This window comes from Trachypithecus francoisi, unplaced genomic scaffold (assembly GCF_009764315.1).
Source record: "Trachypithecus francoisi isolate TF-2019V2 unplaced genomic scaffold, Tfra_2.0 Lachesis_group15, whole genome shotgun sequence".
Classification (NCBI taxonomy): Eukaryota; Metazoa; Chordata; class Mammalia; order Primates; family Cercopithecidae; genus Trachypithecus; species Trachypithecus francoisi.
Genome location: NW_022681460.1, coordinates 62,919,159 through 62,946,200, shown reverse-complemented (window position 1 = coordinate 62,946,200; position 27,042 = coordinate 62,919,159). Strand labels below are relative to the sequence as shown.

The 27,042-nt window shown below is 40.0% G+C and overlaps 1 protein-coding gene across 17 annotated transcripts in view; it reads right to left on the bottom strand.

Annotated features, from left to right (window-relative positions):
- The window catches only part of SYNE1 (spectrin repeat containing nuclear envelope protein 1), a 538,457-nt gene that overhangs the window by 112,351 nt on the left and 399,064 nt on the right, over window positions 1-27,042 (bottom strand). For all 17 annotated transcript variants that reach the window (XM_033235023.1, XM_033235024.1, XM_033235035.1 and 14 more), the window contains 11 exons: window positions 24,633-24,764; window positions 23,918-24,073; window positions 23,208-23,417; window positions 17,279-17,380; window positions 12,304-12,423; window positions 10,002-10,202; window positions 6,544-6,717; window positions 3,448-3,579; window positions 2,745-2,941; window positions 1,297-1,429; window positions 408-590 (listed from right to left, as the gene is read on the bottom strand). In XM_033235023.1, coding sequence (XP_033090914.1) covers window positions 408-590; window positions 1,297-1,429; window positions 2,745-2,941; window positions 3,448-3,579; window positions 6,544-6,717; window positions 10,002-10,202; window positions 12,304-12,423; window positions 17,279-17,380; window positions 23,208-23,417; window positions 23,918-24,073; window positions 24,633-24,764 — 1,740 coding nt within the window. The remainder of the gene's footprint in view (window positions 1-407; window positions 591-1,296; window positions 1,430-2,744; window positions 2,942-3,447; window positions 3,580-6,543; window positions 6,718-10,001; window positions 10,203-12,303; window positions 12,424-17,278; window positions 17,381-23,207; window positions 23,418-23,917; window positions 24,074-24,632; window positions 24,765-27,042) is intronic.

Here is a 27,042-nt window from a genome sequence, read left to right as displayed (position 1 = left end):
GGCTGGAATGCAGTGGCGTGATCTCGGCTCACTCCAACATCTGCCTCCCCGGTTCAAACAATTCTGCCTCAGCCTTCCAAGTAGCTTGGGACGCACACCGCCATGCCAGGCTAATTTTTTGTATTTTAGTAGAGACGGGGTTTCACTGTGTTGCCCAGGCTGGTCTCAAACTCCTGAGCTCAGGCAATCCACCCTTCTCAGCCTCCCAAAGTGCTAGGATTACAGGCATCAGCTACTGCACCCGGCCTGAGTTCACTCTTAATATTAAAACAATGGGAGAGAGGAAGCTAGGTGTCTGGGACAAAGCTGATTTAAATTTGTGAGCAAAAGCAAAAAACGAATATATTTTTCCATGTCAAATAGCTGAAGTCAGTTATTTCCCACGAAAGCAATCCTTCTTTCTGTACCTGGTGGAGCTTCTCCTGGACGGCTGGGATATTGGTTAGCAGGTCAGTCCACTGGCTATCAATGTGTGACAGCTCAGAGCGCAGTGCGGCTGTGTCCACCTTTTTCAGTCGAAGGAGCTGATTTCCAGTACTCAGAACAGATGATTTCAGGGAAGATTTGGCATCCACTTCTTTAGAAAACTCCTGAAACAAGTAGCGATGTTCAAATTAGGGTTAAATAGCCAGACCATTCATTAAAAGGAAAGCGATCAATTTAGTGCATGAAACAATTTCCTTTACATCCTGGAGAGGGTTATACTGAACACTCAGAGAAAATGACAGCAGTACACCCTTGCCCTCAAATGAAAGCAAACTACGAAGCCCCTACTTGAAAACTACTCTGAAGAGGCAATGTTGAGTCATGGAGCCCTATTATTTTGCATAATTATGGAACACACATAGTTAACATTAATATATTTTCTATAGCTTAGTTTTTTAAGTATATTCACTGATGGTTGACTTCCTTCCTTCCTTTTTTTTTTTTTTCTTTTTAGATGGAGTCGCTCGCTCTGTTGCCCAGGGTGGAGTGCAGTGGCGCAATCTCAGCTCACTGCAACCTCTGCCTCCTGGGTTCAAGCGATTCTCCTGCCTCAGCCTCCTGAGTAGCTGGGATTACAGGCACACACCACCACGCCCAGCGAATATTTGTATTTTTCGGAGAGACGGGGTTTCACCATGTTGGTCAGGCTGGTCTCGAAGTCCTGACCTCGTGATCTGCCCACCTTGGCCTCCCAAAGTGCTGGGATTACAGGCGTGAGCCACCATGCCTGGCCTGACTACTTTTCTACTGGTGCATGGGTCAGGCCTAACTTACAGGCCTGAATCAAATGCCTTAGATTCTTAGACTTACCAGGAAAGCATTTAGATGATCCCGGACCATTTCCAGCTCTTGTGGGACTGTCACAGATTGCTGAGTCCAAAATTCTAGCCTGTCTTTTGCAGATTGCAACCAGTGAATTAGATCTGCAGATTCACTTTGATATCTGTAAGCAAATTACGGAGTCTATTAAGTAAACATTTCATCCCTATCTTCTGCTCACCTACATTACTCACCAATGCCAACAGTTTTAAAACAAGAGGTCTGAAGATTTAGAAGAAAAATACATGAGGTTGGCACTCTGAAATTTTCTTAATACTGATACCTTTATCAAGCCTGTCTCTCTGGGTTTCCGCTTGCCTGTCTTTAAGCTGGGTATAAAAATATCTTTCCCTACTCCTTCACATTGATGCTACTTAGAAAATCTCAGATGATGGTTACAAAAGGTCCTTTGAAATAAAGGCAGCTTAGACACAGACTAGGTCATTGTGTAAAAATCAATCCTCCACCCCGCTGAATGCTTCCCATTGCCCTTGAGAAGCTTCCACTTCTCAATCCACATTTTCTCCTTCTCTCCCTCTCAGGCTTTACTGTGATTTCTCAGACACAGTCATTAGGCAAGGGAGGGTGAAACTCAAAGGCAAGGTGCCTTATGCACCTGCCTCCCTGCTCACTTCTAATTATATGTTTACATGAGTATACAAGAATCCAAGTGGGGACTTTCTACTTACCTTTGTTTTTTTTTTTTTTTTTTTTTTGAAACGGAGTTTCACTCTTGTTGCTCAGGCTGGAGTGCAATGGCGCAATCTTGGCTCACTGCAACCTCCCCTTCCCAGGTTCAAGTGATTCTCCTGTCTCAGCCTCCCAAGTAACTGGGGTTACAGGCATGCACCACCACGCCTGGCTAATTTTGTATTTTTAGTAGAGATGGGGTTTCTCCATGTTGGTCAGGCTGATCTCGAATTCCCGACCTCAGGGGATCTGCCCGGCTCAGTCTCCCAACGTGCTGGGATTACAGGTGTGAGCCACTGCACCCGGCCTCTGCTTATCTTTATTTTCCAAACTATACAATAAGTTCCTAGAGGAGCCATGTCACTTTCAAGTGAATATCTACTTGCCTAATTTATTTATTTTTGAGACAGACTCTCGTTCTATTGCCCAGGCTGGAGTACAGTAGCATGATCATGGCTCACTGAAGCCTCGACCTCCTAGGCTGAAGCAATCCTCCCACTTCAGCCTCTCCAATAGCAGGGACCATAGGCATATGCTACTACACCTAGTCCTTTTTTATTTTTTGCAGAGATTGGGGTCTTACTATGTTGCTCAGGCTGGTCTTGAACTGCTGGCCTCAAGCAATCCTCCTGCATTAGCCTCCCCAAGTAATGAGATTACAGGTTTGAGCCATCATCCCCCACCCCCACTAGCCTTATTAATACAATGTAGCACTTATCTGAAAATATACAAAACAGTCATTGTATTACCTGGTCCAGTGTTTCAATATTGTTTCCAATCTGTGAAGTTCCTTAGACACTTTGTTGGTGTTACTTAGCCAGCGCTCTCCAAGTTGATTTAGTTGACTTTCTAGATCTGAGCAGCTGATGGATATCAGAAGTCGTTTGCCATCATCTAATACTTGATATAATTTGGGCTGGTATTCATTAAGGCTAGATTTTAAATGCTAAAATCATTGAAATTATTAGGTTACAAGTTTGGATATGAAATTTTTGTCTTTAAGAATTATAATTTCTCCAGTACCTACAATGTTCCCATTACCTGTTTTTGGAACTTAAACTATACTCACTCAAGTAACACTGAAAACTTCAAGATGTTTCATCTATATTTAAGTATAGATGGTCTCCTTTTGTTGTTTATTATTATTATTTTGGTAGTGACTTTAGGTGGATTTAAAACTTTCAAATTATCATTATTATTTCAAGAATTGTGTGGCATCAGCATAAACTAATGCTTGGTGGAGGCTGAATCTTCAAAAAGATTTCTCATTAAAAAAAAAAAGACTTTTAATAATGTCCAACTATAAATAACAGAAACATTATCTCCTTTCAATGCCAATAACTTGAAAGAAAAGTAAAAGTACTAATAAAGTAATTGATCGCAAATTTGCTTACATTCTGTTAAAACTATTGGTAAGGTTCTAAAGGCAATGTGGCGGCTTGTAACACCAACCTGGTAGAGTGTTATGCGGTCAATAAGCCTGTCCTCGTTCTCCTCCACCAGACCCACGCTTGGGATGCTGCTTTCCACCACCTCCAGCTGTCTGCTAAGCTCCTGCTGGTCCTCATCCAGATGCGACCACGTCTAGAAACACAACACTTGTCTGTGAGCTAAAAAAAACCCTCATTAGGGAAAGACATTCTTCCTTGTGTGCAAAATACGGGCTTGACAGATTCTCCTTAAAGTTACATCAGAGATGTTTGCATTGGGACTTGCTTTGGGAAGCAAAAGATGGCTTTAAGGCAAGTAATCAAATGGTGACGCTTGAAAGCATTGTGAATGGGCTCTGGAATCTGCCACTAAGCCCCTTTATGGCCATGAGTAAGATACTAAACTCTGTACCTCTTTTCCATATATTACAATGGGGATAATAACAGCTGTCTTCTCCATCATGAGGATTAAATGGAATAATGTGTGCAGTGTACCTTCTATTGGGTATGTACATTTTTTTTTTTGAGACAGAGTCTCACTCTGTCGCCCAGGCTGGAGTGCACTGGCACGATCTCGGCTCACTGCAACATCTGCCTCCCGGGTTCACGCTGTTTTCCTGCCTCAGCCTCCCGAGTAGCTGGGACTACAGGACCTGCCACCACACCCGGCTAGTTTTTTGTATTTTTTAGTAGAGACAGGGTTTCACCGTGTTAGCCAGGATGGTCTCGATCTCCTGACCTCGTGATCTGCCTGCCTTGGCCTCCCAAAGTGCTCAGGTTACAGGCGTGAGCCACCGTGCCTGGCCTTTTTTTTTTTTTTTTTTTTTTAGATAGGCTCTCACTCTGTTGCCCAGACTGGAGTACAGTGGCACAATCATGGATCACTGCAGACTCGAACTCCTGGGCTCAAGGGATCCTCCTGCTTCATCCTCCCAAGTAGCTGGGACCACAGGTGCATTCTACCACACCAGGCTAATTAAAAAAATTTTTTTCTGTAGAGATGGGGATCTCACTATATTGTCCAGGCTGGTCTCAAACTCCTGGCATCAAGAGATCCTCCTGTTTCAGCCTCCCAAAGTGCTAGGATTACAAGCATGAGCCACCACATCTAGCCCAGGTATGCATGGCTTTATTCTTTACCACAGTAAGGATTTAAGTCAAAAAGATGGGGATGTTTGCCTTTCATGTAACGAGTAAGCAAAACAATTACATTTGCATATGAAACAGATATCTATAAATATGAATATATAGTCTATATATTCTATTAAAGAAAAATAGCAAATCACTTATTCCTAAGTTCAGACTTTTATTTTATTTAAAACTGGAAAACACTTTTAAAAAGATGAGTTGAAGTATTTTCCAATAATTTACATAGTGGGTCAGCAGTTTCTCAGTGTGAGTATGCTCACTTTACTGTGCAGTTGGAGTGGCAACAGGGCACAGTAGTAGAAACCCATGCTTTTTAAATACACTTACCAAATATCTATTTCCTGGTACTTTCAATGCCTAGGGATCTAGGAGTAAATACAACAGACACAAACCCAGGCCTTCTAGTGAGGAGAGACAGGTAATCAATAATAAAGAGTAAACCAAAAACAAACAATAAGTTGTATGGTATAATAGAGTTCTTGTGCTGTGGAAGAACAAAACAGAACTGGGTAGGGATGGGAGGGAGTGCCCAGGTGTGTGCCTGGGGGGGCTACAATGTAAATGGTGTCATCAGGTAAGTTTCATGGAGAAACACACATTTCAGGTTGTGAAGTCAGACAGATGAAGGTGTGATCACTGACTCTGCCACCAATTAACACGTGTCTTGGCAAGCCATTGCTCCCAGACTCGTTGCTGAAACAGGGATTCAAAATACCACCTCAAAGGGTTATGATAAAGATGAGATGGATTCATGTAAGTGTAAGAAGTCTTGCTAGGGGCCAGACATGTCAATAAAGCGTAACTATTATTACAGAAATTTCAAACGTTAAAGGTAGATGTCTCTCCAAAATACAGGGAATTCCACATCAGGGAATTCTACATCTGGGATTTGGGGGTTAGCTAGCTATGAAAATGTTGGCCCAGGGAAAAACTCATTTGGAAAAAAATGCAAATAGGACCTGCAGACAACCCAGCAATATTCAGCAATATTCAGTATTATTCAGCAATATTCAGCAATATTACTGAATATTCAGCAATATTCAGTATTATTCAGCAATATTCAGTAATATTGTGGGAGTGGGTGGGGAAGCCAAAAAAGCGGAGAGAGATTATAATCTCTAAAACTTCCAAGGGAAAGAGGAAGAATGAGAAAGCAGGAACAGTTCAGGGCAACTGATACAGTTACTGAAGAAAGAAAGGAGGGCACCGTCCCATCAATAATGTCCTACATTTCCACGGGGTTCTACAGCTTGCCAGTAGCCACCACTGAGCACCTATTCTGTTCCAAGAGCAACTGCATTTGGGACAGAAAAAAATATTTCTACATTTTTCTTTTTTTTTCTTTTTTTTGAGACAGAGTTTCACTCCTGTTGCCCAGGCTGGAGTGCAGTGGCATGATCTCGGCTCACTGCAACCTCCACCTCCTGGTTCAAGCGATTCTCCTGCCTCAGCCTCTGAAGTAGCTGGGATTACAGGTACCCGCCAGTACGTCCGGCTAATTTTGTTTGTATTTTTAGTAGAGATGGGGTTTCAACGTGTTGGTTTGTTTCACCATGTTGGCCAGGCTGGTCTCAAATTCCTGACCTCAAGTGATCCACCCACCTCAGCCTCCCAAAGTGCTGTGATTATAGGTGTGAGCCACTGCACCTGGCCTATTTCTATATTTTTCATACGCTTAAGTAAGCTATCAGTCTGAATATCAAAACCCCAAATATCTTCATGCATAGTCTGAAGTCAGTGTCTATATATCTTACTTCCAACATGGCACAGCAGATAGCCAAATGTAAACAGAAAACACAGGGGGAACAAGCAACACAGAACCATAGGAAAAGTACAGTCCTGAGCCGGAGAGCACAGCTAGCTCTGAGGTTACATGAGGCAAACTGCATGGATCAATACGTCTTGCATCAAAGGTCCATTTTGTAGCAGGAAGTCTGCAGCATAGAAGACATGACATCAATGGTCTCACCTCTAGAATGTACTCCAGCTCCACACCCCTCTTGTGAGCCCGTTTCAGTACAGCAGAAGCCTGAGCCATCAGCTCTGTATGGAACTCGGTTTCCTTCTGGACTGCAAAGCTGATTATCTTTCTGAAGAGTGTTTCAGTCAAGATCATATGAGATTCCAGGCCCTGAAAGTATTCCTGCAATTTTTCAGGGAGAAAGAAGTCAGCAACTCATTCATGAATTACATTAGAATCAAAATTGGTTTAGGGCCGGATGCAGTGGCTCACGCCTGTAATCCCAACAGTTGGGGAGGCTGAAGTGGGTGGATTACCTGAGGTCAAGAACTCGAGACTAGCCTGGCCAACATGGTGGAATCCGTCTCTACTAAAAATACAAAAATTAGCTAGGCATGGTGGCATGTGCCTGCAATCCCAGCTACTCAGGAGGCTGAGGCACAAGAATCGCTTGAACCTGGGAGGCCGAGGTTGCAGTGAGTCAAGATCGTGCCACTGCACTCCAGCCTGGGTGGAGAGGAGTTGACACCAGTCTAGCCCTGTAGCTGAGTAGACAGCTCTGCATTTCTAGAGGAGGGTGAGGAGTGAGCGAGGAGTCCTTGAGCAGGACAAGGGAGGGCAGAGAGAGCAACTAGGACCAGGTGGACAAATGGGCGAAAAGGAAACACAGGGAAAGGTAGAGTTAAGAACGGAGGTGGGCTCCTTTGAACAGAGGCCCTGGGTTTTCCTTTGCCAAGCTCAGGTTGGAGCTCTGGTTGGAGACTCCGTCTCAAAACAAACAAATAAACAAAAAAAAAAACCCATTGCTTTAAAGGTGAAAGTTGACGGAACTCAGTTAATGTATGAGCAATATCCTCTCACTCCCACTGGTCTCCCCCTTGGCCCAGGCACTTGTCGCTATCTACAGAGAAGGGAGCTCTAGACTCCTAATCGGCCTCTCCACCCTCTCCACTCAAGTGCATCCTATACCTGGCTGTGCTGCACACATAGTGTCCCCAGAACAAGGATCTTCACGTGTGCCAGCTGCAGAGAAAACACCTCTACCCTCGTAATACCTCGTCCATGCACAATCTGCCTTCCTTACTTTCCTGGCCTGGCCTCTCACATCCATGTATCTCCATGTGTTTTGGACACATTAGCTCCCATTCCCCACCTTTGGCCTCTGCTTCTACTCTGTTCTTAAGATGTTCTCATTTGACACTTTTCGATGAATTTCCTTCCTCCATGGCTGGGCTTGGGCTCTACTTTCTGAACTTCTAGGATGTTTGGGTGCTCATTCCATGTTGTCAAGCACAGCTTTTTTTTTTTTTTTTTTTTTGAGATGGAGTCTAGCTCTGTCGCCCAGGCTGGAGTGCAGTGGCCAGATCTCAGCTCACTGCAAGCTCCGCCTCCCGGGTTTACGCCATTCTCCTGCCTCAGCCTCCCGAGTAGCTGGGACTACAGGCGCCTGCCACCTCGCCCGGCTAGTTTTTTGTATTTTTTAGTAGAGACGAGGTTTCACCGTGTTAGCCAGGATGGTCTCGATCTCCTGACCTTGTGATCCGCCCGTCTCGGCCTCCCAAAGTGCTGGGATTACAGGCTTGAGCCACCGCGCCCGGCCAAGCACAGCTTTATACGCATTGATTGATATTAAAGATTTGCTTTCCTTGCATTATACCTACAAATAACAGAACTGTAGGCCTTGCGCCATCCTACAAATGTTTTTGAAATGTTACTCTTTGTGTATAACAGACCCTGGAGGATAGAGATCGACCTTATCCCATTTCCTGTACCCAGTACCATGACAGAATGGAAGAACTGGGAACTGATAATGACAGTTAACATTAATTGTACGCTTACTGTTTGCTAGGCACTCCATAAATATTTTATCTGACTAATCTCATCCTCCTAACAACTCTATAACTCTATGAGATAGGCAGTTTTGTTTCCAGTTTTACAGATGAGAATACTGAGCCTCACCCCCACCCCCAGTCTATGTAGCTTGCCCAAGGTCAGATAGCTAGTCACGGCAGAGCTTGGTGTTCAAACCCAAGGGCAGTGTGGCTTTATCTGTGCTTCTCACCAGGACTGCAGAACTTTCCCTCAGAAAATGGGCTGGTCAATAGAAGCTAGAATCATTATTTTTAACCAACAATTACCAAATCACAGAGTCCTAAAGTTGGAGGAGACTTTGAAGTTCATCTAGCCCAATGTGCAATGAAAGCTGAGATTCCTTTTGTAAGTCCATCTCCCCTGAAAGCCTTGGCTGGACTTCTCATGGCCAGAAGGGCTGTCTGCTCAATGGTAGTTTACTCCTTTTATAGTTCTTTTTCTATTGAGGTTTATTTCCCTGTTATTTATACTCATTGATCCTAGTTTCCCCTCTGGAATAACTCAGAATGATCTTTTATTGCTATGGTCAACAATTTGAGAAACACCAGCTGTGAACTTTAAAGCAATGGTTTCAAAGCCAAATGATAAGGCTTTAATAAATCATGAAGCTTTGGGCAAAAACGTCTGGGAAAAAATAGGAAGAACAATTTGAAAAAGACAAAAAAAAAAAAAAATCCACCTTTACAAGCCACCAGAGAGCTACACAATGGTAGAAGATTTAAACTTCTATAACCCAATGGGATTTTTTTAGTTTCCCTACTGGAAATTCCCATAGTCTAGAAGGCTGCGTTTCTGGACTAGCAAAATTGCTCTTTCCGTAATCATTGCCAATAATGCAAGAGGGGTGTGTGTGTGTGTGTGTGTGTGATAGGCATTCTTTTACCATGGAGTAGTGTCCAACCTGAGCTTTGTTGTGGCATACAACGATGGAGTGATTTCAGGCCCCCCAAGTTTGATTACATAGTAAACGGCCTTGCTGTTCCCAGGGAGAAAGTCTGAGGTCTACAGCAACTAGAGGAGCATATGTGTAAAAGTCAGAGGATCTAAACGATGCATGTAAAAGACACCGACTCAACCCTGGAACTGAGTAGTCAGCTCTGCATTTCTAGAGGAGAGCAAGGAGTGAGTGAGGAGCCCCTGACCAGGACAAGGGAGGGCAGAGAGAACAACTAGGACCAGGTGGACAAATAGGCGAAAAGGAAATACAGAGAAAGGTGGAGTTAAGAACAAAGCTGGGCTCCTTTGAAGGGAGGCTCTGAGTTTTCCTTTGATTTTAGCTCATCTAGGGAGAAAGCCTGGCTAATACTAGTGAGAAACTAATAGGTAAAATTACAGGTAAGTTGATCTTCTTTTTTAATTCACAACATTATAGAAACATATCCCCTGTAATTTCTCTGTGCTACTGAAAGCCAGTTGGTTTGAATATACATTTTTGACCATTTTAAAGACTAACTATACAGGTAAGAAGTCATAAAATACTGAGAATATTAGGTTTTACTAAATATATATCAAGGTTTGAGAGTATGCTTTCCAATTACAATCTCTCTCTCTCTGTTTCTCTCTCTCTCTCTCTCTTACTCTTTTTTGTTATGTACCTTATGTTTGTCAAGTAGTTGCTGGATTTCCTCTTTGGAAGACACGATGATTTTCTGGTCTCCTGCCATCTTCTCCTGACCAGTTTCTAGCAGGTCAGCCAGATCTTGTAGGGCCCTCTCATACTGACTCTTGAGTGTAAGGTTCTGGTTCAGGCCACTCCTCCGAGAGCCAATGGTCATCATCAGCTCATCATACATGTCCTAACAGGCAGAGACCACAAGACTCACTCTCAATTCATATTCTGACAACTCTCTAAAAGCATGTGAACTATGAACGTACTAAGCCCAAGACCCAACCAAGAAAATGCCTTCAGGGATGTGCCCTGTGGAAATGCTCTGCCTATAGGCCATCTGCTTGTCTTTCCTATGAGCCTCACTTTGAAAACATGTTTCACAAAAAAATAACCTTTGGACCTTTATTCTCAAGCCTGTGATATATTTGCTGTGACTTTACAGTGTCGTGATACCTGATAGTTCAAGTTCTTTCATTAATCTTATTTAGTATTCTTATCTTTCTGTTTTAAATTTTATGTTATTTTTAACTGACAATAAAGCACAATGGAGAAACTGAAAAAAACTGAATTGATAAAAATATAAGTATGAAGTGACTGAGTGAAAAGATAAAATAAATATTCAATAAATAATGTGGAAACAACTGAACTCTTTGAAGAAAAATAATGTCTTATCTCATGGCACATATCAAAATGCAATTTAGATTGACTACAAAATAAAAATTTAGTAAGTTAAAATGTGAAAGGAAATAAAGATGTGTCTACAAAAAATAAGCTTAATATTTTAAGATTTTAAAGGACATGCAAAAGTATTTCCTAGAAATGACATATGAGGTAGATTTGATAACTGTTTTCTCAAGATATTAATTGTTTATGATGAAATGTGGGGTAAAACTATTGAAAAAGTGTCCACGGGGCTGAGGGACATATCATAGAAAATGTAATTCCCATTTTTACAGTGTTCTCAACATTCACATAATTTCAGAGCAACTGAATATAGTATCCTTAACATTTTCCTGCTAAATAACAATCATATTTGGGACTATCCGTCAAACAAGGAGCTAGAGTTTAATGTGAGCAGAAAGAGTCACAAACTTAAGAAGGCAATATTTTTGCCAAATGTGGTGGGGTAAATAACTATTTAAACTGGAAAGACATTTTAGGAGATGATGACACACCAAACACAAAATTTATTTGAGGCATATGGACCTGATTAACATATCACATTAAGGTTTAGCCTGCCAAAATGGCTCGATCTGGAAAAGTTCAATTTTAATGCCTATTTACGGCAATGACATTTGACTCTTACACCTGATGCTTAAGTGCTGTCGGAAAACTGTCTAAAAAAGTACAAAGTGGGGGTGTTGGGCTTATGACATTATGAAATGTTAGATAAAGGAGAGATACAGTTAAAATAAAAATGTTCTTTTGTTTATAAGGCCTACTTTGTTTTCTCAAAGAAAGAACTCATAAGCCTGTACTGGACTGAGGTTACAAATTCTCAATAGTTCTGCATATACAGAAAATCTAACATGTGTGTCTGTGTGACCATACATAATTGTACACAATTTCTTCTTGATCGAACATAACTGCATTGCCTAGCTGTTGCTAGATTTTGCTGGTTTAATATCCGAAGATCTTCTTCCTACCCCAATATCAGATTCTTGCCTAACTGTCAGATCTAGGAAAGGAAATTAACCCAAAGCATTATTCTCTATTCCTGAAAGGATGATAGGAAGTCTGTTTAGATTTCAATTACCTTCCAGTTTAATTTTTGTTGTTGTTGTAGTTCTAGAATGGAAACAATGTCTCCATTCCATTCAAACATATATGGAAGATAAACTATAGTTCTTACCTTAGAAAAAAACACTTTCTAAAAAGTATTACTTTGATTATTTGCTTTTTAAAATAGTATTTGAAGAGATAGTGCAATACAAGGATAGATATCACTTTCTTAAATTTTTCTAGCTAGGATTAAAAATTATTCTATTTTCTACAGTAGAAAATAATATGCCACAACTTAACTATACTGCAATGCTTAACCATGAGAATAATAATAAAGTAACTGTCAGAAAAACATACAAATCTTAGAAGCATGAAAACAACTCACTTCCTTGTACTAAACATGTTAAGCTTCAGAAAATTTTCTAAGAGTTACTTGGCAGAAAGGTTAGCACCTAAGTGGCATGAATTTTATTTAAAAAAGCCTAGAAAAATAAAGAAAGTGATTTTTTCTCGACTTCAAGTTCGATGTACCCCTGCAGCTGAATACTACTGGCTGAAGGCTGCACCTGGAGCTTGGAGAGTTCTTGCATGGACGGCTGCTCAATCTGTAACTTGTCACCACGCCTCTTTAATTCAATGATTCCTGCATCCAATTCTTTGAGTCCATCTTCAGCCTGTTGTATTGCCTAGGTAAGATCCATGACATTTTATTAAAACTCCCACAAACAATTTCCCCACAGAAGATGTGATTATTGTGCCTCTTTCTGTGTTCCTCCTCTCCACATAAAACATTCTCAATATATACAAAAGGAATTATTTCAATGAAACAAACAAACAAAAAGCCATGTTTACAGACTATATAGAAAAGAGAAGAAGGCCCCTTATTAGTACAGAGCAGTTATCTTACAGATAATGAGGCAGGAGAAAATCAGGGTAGAGGGCTGGGAGAAGGATGTCTTGCTTAAACAAAAAAGGGAGTTTTTGAAAAGCAACACTTGAAAAAAAAAGGAGCATGATTTAGGACATAGTCAAAAAAAGGTATTTGCCTGAGGTTTTCTAAGGGACCATGTTCTGCTGCCCTTGAAACGTAGTTGTGAGCATCTTTGGAGAGAGATTCAGCGAAGCAACAAAAAATATATTACAGCATGGTCAAGGAATCTGTGCTCCTTGTTGTGAAGTGGAAAATCAATCAACAAGTGTTCAAGTGGCAGTTATTGCTAAGCCTTGTCTTCCCAGTGTGAGGTCTGTAGAAGCAGAACAAGATCTCATCTTGTCCTTCAAGGAGCTGATGGTCTGGTTAGGAAGCCAGAGTAAACAGAGAAAAATAAAGCAAGGCTGACTATAAGTAAGTACTAAACTCGATAATGCAACTCATCCCCATTAGTGGAGATTAGAGAAGGGAGACACCAGACCACAAACCCTGGAGCAGGCATTTGGAAAGAGGGCAACAGAGGTTGCCCCTGAAGGAGGACAAAAACAAGACTCCAGATGGCAGATGAAACACATGTGTCCAGTGTTCTCTTTCCTGAAAACCCCCTACAGCCAGAGTGAGTATTTTGTTTGCTTGTTTTTTGGCATATTTTTTCCCCATAAATCTAAAAGGACAAGGGAACAGAAAAGAAAACAATGCTAACAATATGTTGGGAAAAGAATACATGATAATTGGCTTAGGAAATCTGGGGAAGCTGAATTCTAAACCAGTGAAGGATCTCCACTACCCAATTCAGAGCAAGAGAAATCTCCAGAACTCTGGGTGGAGTGAGCTGGGGTGCTAAGTAAGGAGGGTTAGTGAAGAGCTGCTTAAAGGACAGTTAACCCACAGATGCCTCTCCTTATTCCATACTGTCCCTTTTTCTTCCCGTGTAAAAGACTGAAAGATTGTTTTCTGGAGAACGTCACACAGACTGAGGGACACTGGACACAGCTGTGAGCTTGAGTGCTGGACTGAAAGCAAGGGATGAAATAACTGGATGCTCCCTGAATGCTGAATGTGGGGCCCCTGAGTCTTCTCTTCCTGGAGCAAGAAGGGCTGCAGCCAGGGCTCTAGTCTCCAGACAGGAGAGGGACAAATATCTGAAAACACCAATAAGACAGGCCTGACAATTTGACAGAAGGATTCTCTAACAAATAAATGGTCCACAGAGACCATCCTGCAGGAACTCTTGAAATTGTCATGTTCCATCCACACACAGAGTTCCCTTTCAGCTGTTTAGTCCTCCATCCTAAACTTGAATAGATAACAAAAGATTTCAATATGCCTTTCGATGACATGAAAGATGGGGACTAACAGAAGCAAACAAATAAAGGCAAGCTGGAGGAAAACAGATTATACAGGAAAAGTAGAACTTCAAACATAAAAACCATTAATACATCCAGAAAGATATAAACGATAATGCATTCATCAAAAAAAATCAAAAATACTACAAAAAGGATCATTCAGAGAACCAAAACGAGTTCTGGGAAAATTAAATACAAGAGAGCAGAAATGCCAAACTCCGTATAAGGGTCTGGAGTTGAAATTGAAGTTTGTCAAAAAGAAGAGCAAAACCAGAGAAAGGGCTCTTGGTAAGAGAATTCAAGGATTGAACCAGAGTATCTGACAAAAAGGAGTTCTCCAGAAAAGAAGACAGGTAAAATGGAGGAAAGAAACATATTAAATAAATCATTAGAACATTTTCCAGAACAGAAAGATGAGAGCTGCCAAATCAGAAGAGCCCCTTGAGCTCCCAGCCCAGTGGATAAAAATAGATCCTCCCTAAGGCGTGTGATTGTGCAATTTCAGGACACTGGAAACCTTTGGGAACTAGAATGTCTTTAGATTCCTTAAAACAACACTGGGAGCTAGAAAACAATGGACAAAAGCCTTGAAACTCCAAAAGAATTCATATTCAACAAATGACCCTGAAGGATGACATAAAAATAGCAAAGTGATCAATAAAGTGTGAACATGGTATAACAACATTTTCAGACATACATTTGGTACACTTATCATACACCCTTTCTAAGAAAGGATATGCACTAACCAAACAAGGAAGCAATGCAGTAAAGAGAAAGACTTGGGATTCAGAAGAGAGAAGATCCAACATAGGAAGAAATGAAGGGATTCTCAGGATTGTGGTGAAGGGAGATCCAAGAAAACAACTGTGCACCAGGCTTATGAGACAAGAGACCTGCTCTGGATTGGAACAGCACGACTCAAGAGATGACTATATTGAGTGAGGTGTGTCTTCCCCATGCCTTCTGCTGTTATTGCCTTTTTGTTTTTTTGTTTTTTTTTTTGAGGCGGAGTCTTGCTCTGTTGCCCAGGCTGGAGTGCAGTGGCCGGATCTCAGCTCACTGCAAGCTCCGCCTCCCGGGTTCCCGCCATTCTCCTGCCTCAGCCTCCCAAGTAGCTGGGACTACAGGCGCCCGCCACCTTGCCCGGCTAGTTTTTTGTATTTTTAGTAGAGACGGGGTTTCACTGTGTTCGCCAGGATGGTCTCGATCTCCTGACCTTGTGATCCGCCCGTCTCGGCCTCCCAAAGTGCTGGGATTACAGGCTTGAGCCACCGCGCCCGGCCGTTATTGCCTTTTTAATCTAAGTTGGGTGGGCACGGAATTAGCACGTTCATTAGTTGCGTTCCATTTATTCGAAGAAAAAAAATCTAATTGGTTATTTCTTCAACTGTGACATTCAGTTACATTGGTCAAAAATTAGTGAAAATGATTGCTTGTGATCATACATATCTTATAATTCATATTAGAAATCCAAAGCAAGTCAGCACTACAATTGCTCCAGTCTTTTTTGGAATCACACATTATAAGCCAAGAAAAAAAAAAGGTCCCTTCATGTGGAAGATATGACAGAAAATAAAAAGATTTTTAATGGGGGGAAATGAGAAATCTCTTTAAAAAGCAGATGAAATTATGGTCAAGAAAAATGCACAGCCAGATGCAGTGGCTCACACCCATAATCCCAACACTTTGGGGGGCTGAGGTGGGAGAACTGCATGAGCCCAGGAGTACAAGACCAGCGTGGGCAACAAAGTGAGACCCTATCTCCATATATATATATATATATATACACACACACACACACACACATATATACATATATATATACACACACATATTTGTTTAAATAATTAAATAAAGAGAAAAATGCAGACTCACAATTTTGAAAACTATTTTAGATTTCTTAAGACAACACTGGGAGTTAGAACACAATGGAGAAAAAGCCTTGAAACTATTTTGGGAGGTGTTAACATACACACACCCACACACACACATTATATGTCAGATGATTCTCTATAGTCTATCCATAGATTCCTGGGAAGTTCACTGAAATTAAATCAGAAAATTCTATTTAAACACATACTCTTCATAATTACTTAGCTTATGAAACAGGAGATATTCTAACATCCCTCCCATTTCTTCTATCCTCCCCATTTTCATGCCACCATGCCAGTTTTTGTTCTCATTCTTTCTCTTCAGTACAGCTACATGAAGCCCCATGATAGATCTCCTGTTTCCTGACCCTGGTGCTGTCATGTAAACTATCCAGAAGCAAGATCTAGAACTGCCATTCATTTTTACCTGCAAACATCCCCTACAACTTTACATGGCCAGGGATCTCCCAGCTGAGTCTAAACACCCAAAAGCGCACAAGATGATCTACCAGGATGAAACACTACATCTTTCATTTATAGTCAACCACATTCATTTTCTATTTTGGTTGCAGCATGTACACAAACAAAAACTGAAAATAAATGTGGCTGAATTTAATTATGATTTATAACATAAATTGCTTATAATTTATAAATAAATAAAAATACATACATTTATGCTGCGTATTTATTTCCTTTTGTTTTTTTAGCTAATGAGGCATGCAACAAATAAAGTGTACAGGTAACTAATTTATAGAATAAAGTCCAAAGTTTCACATTCAGCAGGCCCTACAAACTGCCTTAAATTTACATATCCAATCTTGTTTGTCCTCAGTCACATTCATTTATCTTAAATTCAGCTAAAATAGGATTACCTGTGTTTCTCCCTAAGTGCTCAGAATTCTCTAACAATTTGTGCCTTTATTCTTGCTGTCCTCTTTACTGCGATAACTTTCTTTCCTGTCATTGTGTGTCCAAATTCTCAAATTCAGTTCAAATTTCCCTCTACAAAGCTTCCCTAATCCTACCCCTGCTGGAGGTCAGAAGGGTCTGAGTATCCACAGTGCTTTGTCAGTACCTCTCCCAGGACAGTCTGACTTTCTGCCCTGTGTCATTGAGGTTCATATCTAATCTCGTCATTGGGTGGAAAACTCCTTCAGGTCAGCATCTGCCATGGATACCTTTTAACAGCTCATATTTCCTAGTTCTGTGCAGATGTAAGTGACAGAGTCAATGTCACCTGGTACGTTATTCAAACCCAGTACTCAAAAACAAAAATACTACAAACAAAAGTGCTACTGTGAGCCATTAATCTTTCATAGAATATTTAAAATTTCAGAGTAAGTCATATCTCCTCGATGCATTTTCTCTTCTAGGAAAAGGCAGCTATAAATACCTCTATTTGTTCTGCTACGGGTTGTTCAAACACATTTGCCAGTTTCTGCAGAATGATGTATTTGTTGTCAGCCAGTGATGTAAACAGCACTTTCAGATCATTCTAAGGAGGAAAGCAACAGGAAAACTCAAATTGTGTAACAGGGAATTGGAAATACTTGTAAATATAATACAGATTCTAAGAAATTATAATAGAGGCATAGAAATTTAATTTCCAGGGGAAACAATACTGTGCTATGGGAAGGTAAAAGGAACTGGTAACAATTTACTTAGGTGCTAAAACTTACTCCTGAAGAATCTGTTACCCAAAGTATTTTCTACTTAATACAAATGAAGTTGAATCACACATGTAAAAAGCAATGCTTGTCACTCTAATCTCATTACATCTGAAATAAATGAGCACATTCAAATATTGCACAGAAATATTATGTTAATGGCTCTTATCTAGAGAAATAACCTAGTGTTACCCTGATTTGGGAAGTAATATGATTTTTGTTTTTTTTTTTCTTTTGAGAGGGAATCTCACTCTGTCGCCCAGGCTGGAGTGCAGTGGCGCCATCTCAGCTCACTGCAAGCTCTACCTCCCGGGTTCATGCCATTCTCCTGCCTCAGCCTCCGAGTAGCTGTAGCTGGGACTACAGGCGCCCCCCACCACGCCCGGCTAATTTTTTGTATTTTTAGTAGAGACGGGGTTTCACCGTGTTAGCCAGGATGGTCTCGATCTACTGACCTCGTGATCCGCCCACCTCGGCCTCCCAAAGTGCTGGGATTATAGGCGTGAGCCACCACGCCCGGTCTATGATTCCTAAGAATCATGATTTCCACTTTGCTCTCTCCTCTCCTCCCATTACTCACTCTATCAGTTTCTTCTTCTATTTTTGGAGAATTTGCACAAGTTTTTAAAAAGACATTTGGAAGTTTAGAAAATAAATATTATCCATGATGGCCAAAAACACGTGAAGAGACAACACATAAAGATCTTGTTAGGTATTTTGTTCAAAAATATTACTCATTTAAATGCCCAAATATATTCATATTGAGTTAGATTTGTACAAAAAGGAGATAACTATTAGCATGTTGGTACTTAATTCCAGAGGGAATAATAAATTAGAAGAATATTTAAATGATAAAAAATTAGGCCAGGTGCAGTGGTTCATTTCTGTAATACCAGAATTTTGGGTGCCTGAGGCAGATCACTTGAGGCCAGGAGTTCAAGAGCAGCCTGGGCAACAAAGTGCACCCGGTCTCTACAAAAATATTTTCTTAAAAAAAGTTAGTGGACACAGTGGCATGCCTGTAGTCCTGTTTACTTGTGAGGCTGAAGTGGAAGGATTCCTTGAGTTCAGGAGTTTGAGGTTGCAGTGAGCTATGATTGTGCCACCTACATGCCAGCCTGGGTGACCTTATCTCAAAAAAAAAAAAAATTTTTTTTCTCTAAAATATCAACAAATAAGTTCTATTTCATAATAGTCAGCAAACATATATTCATCAGAGGTTAAAGCTCAACTCAGGACCTCTTCACCGGGGCCTGATCACACACATCACCTACATGCAATCATTCTGACTATCTAATGAGGAGAAGGATAATCGTACCAAGAAAAATATCTATAAGAACACGTGAAGGCTTTATAATGCAAATTCAGGTCTTAAAAGCAAAATAATGGGTGCATTATGCAGTAAAAAATATAAAATTGAAGATATAGTGCTGAACATGAGAACTAGAATAGTTGCCACTAACCAAAACTCAAAGCAATCTGCAAGCCTAGTGACTAGCTAAATAGGAAATTATAATAACAGCTCTGGAAAAATACTAGAAATAATAGTTTTACATATGAGTTACTAGGTCTGTATCATTCAACTGTGTTCAGGGTAAGGTCACGTGGGCCACTAAAACCATCACACATTTATCTGTTTTTAAGCCTAGTAAAAGATGTCCTGCATTCACTTGAATAGAAGCCTACATTATCTACATATGTATGTATGATGACATTAGCCCAGTTAATCTAAATGAGTAGCTAAGCATATATAACATAACATGGGTTAGAAACGAAGCGTGCATATATAGATTTTCTATATGCCATTTTTATGCTTTGTTATGTTTTGTTTTGAGACACAGTCTCACTCTGTCACTAAGGCTGGAGTGCAGTGGCGCGATCTCGGCTCACTGGAACCTCTGTCTTCTGGGTTCAAGCAATTCTCCTGCCTCAGCCTCCCGAGTAGCTGGGACTACAGGCACCCACCACCACGTCTGGCTAACTTTTTTTATTTTTAGTAGATATGGGGTTTCACCGTGTTGTCCAGGCTGGTCGCGAACTCCTGAGCTCAGGTGATTCACCCGCCTTGGCCTCCCAAAGTGGGAATTACAGGGGTGAGCCACCACGCCCAGCCCATTTATATGCTTTTTAATAGCATATTTTATCTCTTAACTATGTTCTACTCAGGGTAATAGGAAACACAGGGTTCATATTTCTGGAAGTCAGACTAATTATTGGGAGAGACTAACCAAGAAGATAGTAAAGCAAAGAATATGATTGACTTTAAAATTACTAAATAAAAATTTTAAGAGGTGCTAGAAATCACATGGATAATGACATTTTCTTAAAAATAAAAATGTAAAGAATTTAACTATTTTTATATCATTACACTTATGATACAACAGGATAATTAAGGTATCCATATATTACAAACCTAAAATACATCACTTTTTTTTTCTTGTAGTCACTGGAATTATTGGCAGGGCAAAAAAGAGCAGGATTCTAGCCATTGAGAAACAGATTTGTAGAAAGTTACAGGCTTTCAAACCAATTGTGTCCGGGCACAGCGGTTCACACCTGTAATCCCAGCACTTTGGGAGGTAGAGGCAGGCAGATGAACTGAGGTCAGGAGTTCGAGACCAGCCTGGTCAACATACAGTGAAAGCCCATCTCTACTAAAAAATACAAAAATTAGCTGGGCATGGCGTGCATGCCTATAGTTCCAGCTACTTGGGAGGCTGAGGCAGAAGAATTGCTTGAACCTGGGAGGCAGAGGTTGCAGTGAGCCAGGATCTCCCCATTGTACTCCAGTCTGGGCAACAAGAGCAAAACTCTGTCTCAAAAATAAATAAATAAATAATAAAATCAGTTGTGCTGCCTCACTCATTCATTAAAGAATTCTTCACTTCATTTTCCAGTTTTTAAAATAATTTACAATACACAATTTTATGTCTGAGGAATTCATTTGAGGTTACATCCATCGGTAAAAATTTTAAAAATACAAAATAGTTCATAACTGACTTTATCATGATTCTATATATGTAATGTACATCTACATAACATCTACACATCCTCTCAAATAGCCTTTTTGGTATAGAATAATGTTAGCAGTCTGGCAAAAGCTAACCCTCAAAGATTAAATGCAGAATGAAGGCATACCCTTCCAGTAACTGCTGAGGATTGACAGCATACCAGGTGTTTGATGCAAAGTTAAAAAAAAAAAGAAAATGGTTTATGACTTGACCATTAACACTGGAAACTTTCTCTCAACTAAATTGGAACACAAATATTTTGAAATGTCTTTTTGTTCATGAGCTGGCCACCAACAAATAGAAAGTTGTTGGCAGAAGTAAAATAGAGAACATGATTTAAAGGGAATTCCATGATTCTCTTAGATCCTTCAAATAAAATAAGTTCCAGAGCATTCATGCCTAATTCATATATTACTGTGATTGGTGATAACTACTAATAAAATGTAAAAGTATGAGAGTACTAAAGATACTAAATGCAATTCACAAAAGATACGGGGAATGAGAGCAAAAGGGACTGCTGAGGTATTCAGGGATTCTGACTTGACCATCTTGGAGGTAGTAACTAACAGGGAAGACAGCTGGAGAGCAGTGCCACTGGCTCAGGGACAAGACTGAGTTGCTGGTGGTATACCATCAACTGGCAAAGGATATTGGATAAAATTTAAGAGACTCTAATGAAGGCCCACATTCTCCATCTTCCCTGAGATCACCCTAATATGATAAAATACAAAAAAAAAAAAATTATTTGAGTAAAATCCTGGCTGTAGTTCTTAATGACTGAGTAACATTGGAGTAATTTAATCTTTCTCTTGGTGTTAGATCCTGTATCTCTTATAATACTATCACTAATAACAATAACAACACTTGCTGAGTACTTACTATGTATCAGGCACTGTTCAGAGTATTTTAAACACAACTCAACTCATTTCATCCTCACCACAGTCTATGAGGCAATTAATATGGGTATGATTTGACAGTTGAGGATACCAAGGTTCAGGAAACTCAAGTTGCTAAAGTTATACAGCAGTAAGTGACAATGCCAGAATTTGAACCCAGTCTATTAGCTTTGGAGACTACATGTTTAATTTTTACTGTTCAGACTTTGCAAAATTAATATTAGAACAATGCTTGCAGGATGTTGCAAAGATTAAAGACAAGGAATATGAGAAAATATTTTGTGAATAAAAAAATGAAACTCATATGTTTGTGATAGTTTTACTCTGTGGTTTTAAGAATGTAGACTACCGGAAGGCAGTGGTAATTTGTGCCTCTGAATGAATGTCATAAAAATTCCATGTTTCTTGGTTAATGCTACATTTATTTGACACTTTGTAGTATTTTGGGTTTTTTTGCAAATCAAAACTCTACATTAAACTCTTGTCCCTAATGACATGTCTCTATTTTATAAAATCTTTCATGATGGTTAAAAATAACATGCAATTAAAACTTATGTATTCCCAAAGGGTGCTTTTTATTAGGAATGAAAAATCAGCACTAAAAGTTTATCAGCAGCTTTTGCATTTGTTCCAGTATATAGTCATAGGAAAAGTTTCCTAAGAACACATAAGAATTCTAATATGGGGCTAAGTATGGTAAGTATGGTAAGTATGAGGAGTTAGGATTGGAAAGTAATGTAATGCATTTTAACACAGGTAGAAGTAATTAGACCACATTTACTTTCAAAGACTCTTAGGTACTACAGTCTATGGCCCTTTCTATATTCCAACACTTTCTGCATACTCTTTTTTTTTTTTTTGAGACGGAGTCTTGCTCTGTCACCCAGGCTGGAGTGCAGTGGCTGGATCTCAGCTCACTGCAAGCTCCGCCTTCTGGGTTTACGCCATTCCCCTGCCTCAGCCTCCCCAGTAGCTGGGACTACAGGCGTCCGCCACCTCGTCCGGCTAGATTTTTGTATTTTTTAGTAGAGACGGGATTTCACCACCTGACCTCGTGATCCCCCGTCTAGGTCTCGCAAAGTGCTGGGACTACAGGTTTGAGCAACCGCAACCAACCTCTTTTTTTTTTTTTTTTTTGAGATGGAGTTTTGCTCTGTCACCTAGGCTGGAGTGCAGTGGCATGATCTCGGCTCACTGCTACCTCTGCCTCCCGGGTTCAAGCGATCCTCCTGCCTCAGCCTCCAAGTAGCTGGGATAACAGGCCTGCACCACCACACCCTGCTAATTTCTGTATTTTTAGTAGAGATGGGTTGCACTATGTTGGCCAAGCTGGTCCCAAACTCCTGACCTCAAGTGATTTGCCTGCCTTGGCCTCCCAAAGTGCTGGGATCACGGGCATGAGCCACCACACCAGGCCATTTTCTGCATATTCTTTCCCAGTGTGTTTAAGCTCCAGTATTAGCAACTAAAAATTATAAAGAGCCATAAATTTGACTTTTATTGATTAAATTTATAATTCTATTCCGTCCTTAGTTTGAAGTGGGTGGTTTTCTCAACCTTCCATTTCTAGGAGCAAAAAATCTTTAGTTTCTAATCCTTTAATTCAACCCCCTTCATTTTCTACAAAGCTCTCGTTCTTCATTATGCATTTAAAAAAACAACAACCAGGTACGTAACACAGACTCATGACTGACTATTATTGAATACCTAGAAAATGGTCAAGTATCCTTTGATAATGTCTTACTTACCTGGAAATGTAGTATTTGCTGAAGTCTTTCTTTCATCTGATGACATCGTTGATTCACTACTGAGTCTAGCAACGATAACCTGCCCAAAAGACAACCCAAAGTATCTTCAATAACATCTCGATTATCACCATTCTCTGGAAAAGCTTGCGAAAACAAGTTTTTGTTCTTATCCATTTCTTCAGACATTTCCTTAATGTCTTTGGCAAGAATCTAGAGGTGATAAAAGGGCATTTTTCAGTGTTTAGATACATGAATTGATATGCAAATCAAGCTATTTTCTCATAGAAAGTCAACTAAATCTCTCTGGTTGCTTAGTAATAATTAGACCTAAGACAACTGGAACCTCTTTCAAATAGTTCTATACATTTCAGGCAAGTTGCTCTCAGGGACTTTACCTCATTCACTAGTAATAATGAGCACTGTAAAATGCTATTTAGGAATTTGGTACTTTTTTTAAGCATGTGCTTCATATTTGGAAGATCTGTGATACATAATAGTGTTTCTACAGAGTTTCCCATTTTTCCCTCTTACATACACAAGACAAAGAATGAAAATGCAAACTAGAAATATTCTGCATTCAAGCAATGATGTTCTGCATTATTAGAATTGTTCTATGTTTGACTTTCTTTATGCATAAAATTAATTATCCCATCAAAACGTCAAGTGCTTTGTAATGTTATACACACACAGGCAGAAACTACTAAACTTACCTCTTGGTTGAAGAGACAAGTTTCTGTTTCTTCTGGTAAAAGTGCTGTGGCAACAAATAAACGTTCTTCAACATCATCCAACCAAGTAGAGGTGGCTGAGACCCCATCATACAACTTCTGCTCCAAGTGTATACTCTGCCTCTTTGTCCCTCCACTCTGGGAAACACACAACCAGGGTCAAATAATCAATTTCAGTTTTTGAAAATCCGGGAAAAATATCAGGATGGGGCCAGGCACGGTGCTCACACCTGTAACCTGAGCACTTTGGTAGCTCAAGGCAGACAGATCACTTGAGGTTAGGAGTTCAAGACTGGCCTGGCCAATATGGTGAAATCCCGTCTGTACTAAAAAATATAAAAATTAGCCAGGCGTGGTGGCATGTGCCTGTAATCCCAGCTTCTTAGGAGGCTAAAACATGAGAATCGCTTGAACCCGGGAGGTGGAGGCTACAGTGAGCCAAGATTGTGCCACTGCATTCCAGCCTGCATGACAATACAACACAGTCTGAAAAAATAAAATAAAATAAAATATAAAAGAAGAAACAGGATGGGCCTCCAGGGTCCAGTGACTCTTTGTTTCAGCACTCACCCCCAGTGTTGGGTCTCAATTCATGCTCAGGGGTGGATGGAACAGCCTCACAGAGGCCAGGCAAATCAATACAAGCAAAACATGACTCTTATAAACCAAGCCAAACATACTGATAACATGGCCTTACCTGGGATGAAACCTCCTCAAAGGCTTGGTTCAGTCCATCCAGCAAAGACGTAACTGCAGATTTATCTTGGATCGGCACGTCCCCTTTGTACAGTGGCACACCAGACAAGAGTCGATTTGGCCTGCTATAAAGCTGTAGGCAAACAAAGGCAGCTTGTTGAAGAGCATATGCATTATGTCCCAGTTTTCTCATTTGGAAATGCACACAGAAATAGATGCTGGAAAAACTGTCCATAAGAAAATTTCTTCTAGAGAAATATAACTTCTACAACATACCATGTCCACTGAACACAGTGGCCAGATGCATCAATGGCAATGCTTCCATGGATGGATTTTTTTTTTTTCTTTTTAAGCAGTGGAAAAAAAAGGCCTGAGAGATAGGAAGAATGAATTCTGGTGTTCTATTACACAGGAGGTCAAACATAGTTAACAATAACATATTGTATATCTCAATAGCTAGAAGAGAGGATTTTGAATCTCCCTACCACAAAGTGATAGATATTTGAGATGATGAGTCTGCTAATGACCATGACTTGATCATTACACACTATATACATGTATCTAAACATCACAGTGTACACCAGAAATATGTACAAATATTATGTACAAATAAAAAAAAGCAGGCCACCCACGATGGCTCATGCCTGTAATCACAGCACTCTGGGAGGCTGAGATGGGCAGATCATTTGAGGCCAGGAGTTCAAGACTGGCCTGGCCTACATGACGAAACCCTGTCTCTACTAAAAATACAAAAATTAGCCAGTTGTGGTGGCACACACCTACAATCCCAGCAATTCAGGTGACTGAGGCACGAGAATCGCTTGAACCCAGAGGCAGAAATTGCAGTGAGCTGAGATCACGCCACTGCACTCTAGCCTGGGCAACAGAGCAAGACCCTGTTTCAAAACAAACAAAAGGTGACATTATAAAAAAGAAAATTAAATTAAAAGGTGGCTTGCAAATTTTATGAAACAAACAACATTAAGGCACAAATAAATTAGAAATAGAAAGGATGAGAACAGACATTGCTGAAAATGGAATCACTGGCACAGAGAAAAAACTTGCAATAATCAGACGAAAAGTGAATCCGAATTTTAAAAAAACAAAGATCAGTACAACTAAAAAGAAGTCAATAGGTATAGAAAAAAGATGATCTAACACAAGGATAATTGATGTCCCTGAAGCAGAGATATAATAAATATAGCATAAAATACATCTCATACCAAAAATTCCCTACAATTAATAAAAAAGCAAACCTTGATTCTTAAATATAAAAAAGTACATTGTGTCACAGGAAAAATATGATTGGAGAACACTCAACATCAGACATAGCCTAGATAAGCTGTTGAAACTTAAAGAAAACTAAATAATTCTCCTGGCATCCATACAGAGAACAACAACAACAAAAAATAAATAAGGGAAAAAATAGTAGACTTATGTTAGATTTTTCTAAAGCTTCATTCAATGCCAGAAGACAAAAACAAATATAGATACAAATTCTGAAGGGATAAAAGTATGACAGAAAAATGCCCATCAAATATAGAGACAACCGGCTGATACTCCCAAACATGACAGAACCTGAGTTTTCTTGAAAAAAATTACTTGACAATGGAATTAATTCCTGAGAGCTGGATCAAAATTAAAAATTTAGGAATTAAAAAGATATGCTAAAAGGATTGGTTATGAGCACTAAGGAATTTAAAGATTAAATTGATTTACAGTATATGGGAATTGTTAACTGCTCTTTTTCATTTTCATCTTTGCACTTGGCTGCATTATGTAAATTATTATAATGAATATATGTAATTTTTCAAAATAAGAGTAATTTTTCTTAAAATTGACTAAATAAGAAAGTTATTAGCAATCATAAAAAAATCTTACCACAGCTTTCCTCTCAACTTTTCTTCTTGGTTTTAGCAATACCTATAGTGAAATAAACCATCCTAAATACAAGACCTAGGCTGATCTCTTTGCTTTCATTATTAGCCCTATTTCCCCTAAACTCTTTTACATATACATATGGCTTCCCAATAAAGGCAATGATATGGTATAGCATTCAAACTTTTGATCATGTTTTCAATCAAACTCAGTCTCCTTTTTTTTTTTTTTTTTTTTTTTGAGATGGAGTCTTGCTCTGTCACCCAGGCAAGGTGCGATCTCAGCACACTGCAACCTCTGCCTCCCAGGTTCAAGTGATTTTCCTGTCTCAGCCTCCCAAATAGCTGGAATTACAGGTGTGCACCACCACGTGTAGCTAATTTTTGTATTTTTAGTAGAGACGGGGTTTCCCCATGTTGGCCAGGCTGGTCTTGAGCTCCTGACCTCATGTGATTTGTCCGCCTCAGCCTCCCAAAGTGTTAGGAATACAGGCATGAACCACTGCGGCCGGCCACCAGTCTCTTTTGACTTTT